This window comes from Pectinophora gossypiella, chromosome 15 (genome assembly GCF_024362695.1).
Source record: "Pectinophora gossypiella chromosome 15, ilPecGoss1.1, whole genome shotgun sequence".
Classification (NCBI taxonomy): Eukaryota; Metazoa; Arthropoda; class Insecta; order Lepidoptera; family Gelechiidae; genus Pectinophora; species Pectinophora gossypiella.
The window spans coordinates 966,328-972,327 of record NC_065418.1 but is presented as its reverse complement, the minus strand read 5'-3'; the positions used below and the strand labels follow the sequence as shown (position 1 = coordinate 972,327).

Genomic DNA, 6,000 nt, shown 5'->3' with positions numbered 1-6,000 from the left:
TTTGAATAGTAGGCTAGTTTATTACTGCGTACAGCTGATCGGTACGGCGGCGAGGCGGCGCATGCATATATACCATTCCTCCCGCATTAATTTGTAAACCTGTCGACAACAGTTTAGATACATTACACTAATGCAAATTAAAAGTATTTCTTATAGTCTATAACATTTCTTGGCCTTAAAAAACGTTTGGGTGTCCCGACACTGTCAGTAATTGGTTGTACGTCACGTGAAGCAACGACAGGCGTAGCCTCCCGCAAACTTCCTGGATTATTTGATAATACCTCATTGCAGTCATCCTCTACTGTATCTTCTACCGCATCCTCAAAAACCTCTCTCGCGTTTCTTTGGTCCTCAGACACTTGACCCTCATTTTCGGCAATGATAGGTTGTGACACCTCTGAGGTCGTAGTGGTTGACATTGACGGTGTTGACATAGGCGGCTGGCTCAAAGAAGTGCTTGGTCTTGTTTTGTTCAAGCTATTATCCACCATTTCAGCCTTTCTAATTATTTGGTCTATATGCCTTACTTTGATAACATTATGATCAATGAAATATATTTCATACATTCGATTGCCTATTTTTTTTACAATCTTACCCTTAGACCAGTTACCCTTTCTTGCCACAAACCATTTTGCCCATACAACGTCACCAACATCAAAGCACCTATCACTCGTCCCTTGCTCCCCCTGCTGCACACCTGTTTTATTTATTTTAATCGGTAAAATTAAATCTAATCGGGATCTCAAATCCCTCCCAAACATTAATTTAGCCGGTGTACAGCCAGTGGTGCAATGGACGTTATTCCTATAATCAAACAGGAAACCCAGTAAAAGTTCGTCTCGTTTCTGTTGTGAAATAGTATTACAATTATCACCCGACATAATGCATTTGATCATTTTCTTACACGTTTTTACTGAATTTTCTGCTTGGCCGTTGCTCGATGGGTGATAGATTGGCGAGTTTAAATATTGTATACCATTATTGGAACAAAATTCATGGAATTCGGAGGAACAAATTTTAATGTCATTATCTGAGACAATTTGAATTGGTATACCAAAACTTGAGAATACTTTTTTTAGTTGTGTAATTAAAGCTTGCGTACTCGTGCCTCGATCCATATACAGACATTCTAACCATTTGCTATAAGCATCGATAATGATTAGGTATACGCTCGACCCAATAGATAGGTAATCAATATGCAGTCGGTACCATGCGCGCGGCGGGCGCGGCCAGGGCGCGGGGGAAGCGCGAGGCGGCGCGGCCCGCAAGGCTGCGCAGGCGCCGCACGATGCCACCCAGCGCTCGATGTCGCCGTCGATGCCCGGCCACCACATACGTCCGCGTGCCGCGCTTTTGGTCTTAACGATGCCAAAATGTGCCGAGTGCAACTCCTCTAACATACGCTCCCTGAAAATTTCCGGGATTACCACCCTATGCCCTCTAAACAAACAACCCTCATGAAATTCTAAATCTAATTTACAATGATAGTAAGATTTTATTGAAGCGCAACTTATTTTGCGCGGCCAACCGTGACTCATATATTTAATCACCGTACATAACACCTTATCGCTAGCGGTAGCCTGTTTTATGTCGTCATAGGAAACTGGTTTAATATTTGCGTCAAGGAAAAGAAAAGAATGACCACTATCTCGTTCGCTCTCGTTGTCCATTGACGGCAGCGGCGCTCTGGAAAAATAATCTGCAATCACGTTGTTTTTACTGGTTATATATTGAACCGTATAATTATACGCAGAAAGAATAATTGCGTATCTTTGTAAACGTAAAGCGGCAGTTACAGAAATTCCGTTCTTTTTCCCGAAAATAGTCAACAATGGCCTATGATCTGTTTTTAGTATAAAAGGTGTTTGCACTCCAAATAAATATTGATGAAAGCGTTTAACGCCAAATATAACGGCCGTGGCTTCTTTATGGATCTGGCTATAATTTCGTTCGCTCGCCGTCAACGACCTGGACGCGAATGCCAGCGGACGCAAGATACCGTCAGGTGCCTGCTGCGAGAGTACTGCGCCGAGGCCGGCCGGCCCCGCATCCACTTCCAGCACCAGCTGCGCGCCCGGCGTGAAATGAGTCAGCACGCGCTCCGATGACAACTCGCGCTTCACGGCCGCCACCGCGCTCCGCTGGCGCTCACCCCACTCCCAATTAACGTCGGCGCGAAGTAAGTCATACAACGGACTCATTATAACCGACGCGTTTGGAATGAAATTCCTGTAGTAATTAACTACACCGACAAATCTTTTTATCTCCGTTACGTTTGTTGGCTCCGGCGCGTCGATAATAGCCCTTACCTTGTCGGGACAAGTATGTAGCCCTGCTTCGTCGATTACGTAACCGAGATAAGTTACACTTTTCTTGAAAAATTCGCATTTTTCCTTTCGTAACCGTAATCCGGCCCCACTCAACCTGCGTAAAACTTCACGTAACCGAGACATATGGGTAACATCATCAGGTCCTGTAATGCAAATATCGTCTAACCAACAACTAACACCCTCGAGTCCCGCTAAAATAGTTTCCATTGATTTTTGAAAGATTGCTGGCGCGTTAGCTAGACCGTATACTAAACGAGTATACTTGAACAGTCCCTTCATTGTGTTTATAGTTGTCAGATCTTGTGATGAGTCATCCAATACAAACTGATTGTACGCATTCTTTAAGTCAATTTTAGTAAAATATTTTCCGCCCCCAAGTTTTGCAAAAACTTCTTCGATCCTCGGTAGGGGGTATTTATCTATAACTAAATCTTTATTTAGTGTAATTGAGTAATCTCCAGCGATTCTTACCTTCCCATTTTCTTTGAGAACTGGAACTATCGGTGTTGCATAATCAGAGTGATTAACTGGGACCAATATACCTAATCCTACCAGTCTATCCAATTCCGCTGTCACTTTATCTTTTAAAGCAAAAGGTACATTACGTGGCTTGTAAAACTTTGGATAAGCATCCTCTTTTAACTGTAATTTAATTTTAAAACTATTAAATGTGCCAAGTTCGTCAGACCACAATTCAGAATATTGTTCCAATAATGTATCTATAGTATCATGTACATCACTTATGCTATTTATTTTAGTTGTTAAGACCAAATTAAACGCGGACATAAAATCGCGGCCAAGAAGTGGTGGGCCTCCATTTTTAACGACGAAGATTTTTAACCTCTTACTTTGCTTGTTAAATGTGGCCTCAATATTAAAATACCCTTCCGGAGAGATTTTATGTCCGTTGTACAAACACATCCTAATGTTACAATACTGTAACTTATAGTCTGAAAATAATTCCCTATACATCTGCTCTGAAATTACTGACGTACCCGACCCCGAGTCTAACTCCATCGTAATATCACGTTTTCCCAGTACAAGATTAAGTTCTAAAGGTTTATTCGTAACGTACCTTAAATTGAAATTTTGACATTCCTGGCAACACAAAACCTCATTCTCACTTTCACTTTGTTCATCACACGTTATGTTATTAACGCGTGAATTTTTGTTTCCGCAAACCTTTTTTAAGTGGCCCTTTACACCACAATTTTGACATTTATAGTTTTTGTATCGGCAATTCTTGGACGAGTGGTTCTTCAAACCGCATACGGCACATCGTGAGCCCTCCCCAGTAGCGGTGCGCTGGTCGCGAAGTGGCGCGTGTGTTCCGCCGCCCGCCTGGCCTGCGCTCAGGCCGCGCCCACCACCAGTTCCCATCGACGCTCGATAGATGGGCTCCTCTTTGTAATCCAACTTAGGTAGTACCATCGTCTTCGCCTCCCTCGCGCTGGCGGCCTGCTCTGCCATCTCTAATGCCTGCCCAATCTTGAGAATGGAAGGACCTTGCTCAAAGAGCTTGTCACGTTCGGGACCTGGCCCCAAGCCGAGGATGAATCGATCGGTCAAAACCGTATCCAGAGCAGATCCAAATTCGCAGTAGCTTGCTAGACCACGAAGTCGTGCCGCCCAGTCTCCTAGATTTTCGCCTGGATGCCTAGATGCTCCATAGAATTTCGCCCTATCCGCGTACGTACACTTCTTGGGCTTGAAGTGATTGTCGAGTAATAAGACTAGCTTTTTATAAGTATATTCATCCACAGAATCTGGGTAGGCAAGGTTACGCACCAACCTATACGAGTCATCGGACAAGTGTGTTATCAAGATCGCGCACTTATTTTCTTCATTCACGTTATTCACTTTTAAATACTGCGTTAAACGGCCTTTAAACAACGCCCATTCACATGTTTTATAATCGAAAATAGGCAATAATCCGACATAAGCCATCTTTTACTTTAATAATGTGGGTATTCGTTTAACACCTCGTCGTCAATTGTTATGTATTAGAATGAAACGACCGTTTGAATAGTAGGCTAGTTTATTACTGCGTACAGCTGATCGGTACGGCGGCGAGGCGGCGCATGCATATATACCAGCCATACAAGTATGAGCAATATAGTTCACACTTCAAATTTGCCCTCCACTCGTCCGTAAACTTTACGACACACGGAACTCCGCGTAAATATATTAAAAGGTCGTTTTGTGTATTATAATCTGCAGTGAAATAACTCAAATATCGACTACCATACAAAAAAACCCTCCTTACGACAGGAAAGCTTCTTCTTCTATCGTGTGGGTTGTGAGGTGAATTAGCAACCTCATCAACCCTGGTGTCAGGGTTACTATAGAGCTGACATGACTCATATAACGACTACGTACTTACATAAGTAAGTAGTAACCGGGACCAACGGCGTAACGTGCCTTCCGAAGCACGGATCGTCTTACTTTCGGACAATCAGGTGATCAGCCTGTAATGTCCTAACCAAACTAGAGACAAGAAAGTAATTTTTGTGATATGTCCCCACCGGGAATCGAACCCAGGATCTCCGGATCGTGAGCACAACGCTCAACCACTGGACCACGGAGGCCGTCTGGAAAGCTAAAACCCTTAGTATGATCGGCTATCTATCAAATAAAAATGCTTTTGTACTTATGTAGTGGTGCTTGAGGAGAGGCCTGTGCCCAGCAGTGGGACGTATATAGGCTATTTATGTATGTATGTATGTATGTACTTATGTAGTATATTACGAAAAGCAATGATAACATTGAAGCCTATCTCATAAAATATTCATTACCGGTAAAGTGGCTATGGAATTTGAGAAGCAGTAGAGCTGTCGTATTATTTGTTTGCAGGAGTAGTAGTAAAAGAGTGTAGGGTTGAACCGGCGACAGCGGTTCTCATACAAAATGCGCGTTAAGGCTTTAGGGTTACCCGTAATATTATTTTTTTCAATCACTTTCTTTTATTTCGTGGATTTGACATAAAAGTGACATGTCAATGACATACATTTTTACTTTATTTTTGATTCAAATTCAAACATATCTTTATTCAGTAGGTAACATAGTTACACTTTGAATCGTAATTTTTACATAACGAACGTCTCATCCGCCTAAAACTACTGCAGCTTCTCACAACCTGTATAGCCGGGGAAAAGAAGTTGCAAGAAAAACCTCGGCACAGGGCGCTAGACGTTCTTTTTAAAAAAAAATATACATAAAATATTGCTATACAATTGAGTAATTTAGCTGCCTTATATCAGTTCTCAGACAGTGTGACTTATTGTAGATTCGCCGCGTATTGTTTTAACTACTTGGCCGGACAAATGTTTTTACTACTGTCACTTGGCTAAGGCCCACGGAATCCGTGATAGCCTTGTTCCAAGAACAAGTAACTTACTTATATAATTGTTCTGTCTCGGATTCGAATCCGGTTCGGTCTTTCAATCACTGAATTTGAATTTAAGTTTGAATTCGTAATGTCTGGATCATAGATAGATAGATAAAATACTTTATTGAGCACAATGGACGCAAAATACGGTGATAAGGACAACATATATACAGAAAAGCACACCAGGCGGCCTTATTGCTCATGCAGCAATTTCTTCCAGGCAACCAGATAGGCAGGCAGATAAGTAAAAAAATAAAATAAAAAAAACGCTTATTTCTTCTT

General features: G+C 42.1%; 1 protein-coding gene across 3 annotated transcripts; it reads right to left on the bottom strand.

Annotated features, from left to right (window-relative positions):
• LOC126373062 (uncharacterized protein K02A2.6-like) lies at positions 1 to 4,418 on the bottom strand. 3 transcript variants are annotated; one of them, XM_050019023.1, is made up of 2 exons: positions 1,210 to 4,418; positions 1 to 99 (listed from the first exon to the last, which is right to left on the bottom strand). In XM_050019023.1, the coding sequence occupies exons 1-2, from the start codon at positions 4,275 to 4,277 to the stop codon at positions 87 to 89; spliced, it is 3,081 nt and encodes a 1,026-aa protein (XP_049874980.1). In that variant the 5' UTR covers positions 4,278 to 4,418; the 3' UTR covers positions 1 to 86. The 3 variants fall into 3 exon arrangements, with proteins under 3 accessions (XP_049874980.1, XP_049874982.1, XP_049874981.1); XM_050019025.1 differs by having other exon boundaries at positions 3,406 to 4,418; XM_050019024.1 differs by lacking the exon at positions 1 to 99 and having other exon boundaries at positions 1,271 to 1,407; positions 2,802 to 4,418.
• Between the last annotated feature and the right edge of the window lie 1,582 nt (positions 4,419 to 6,000).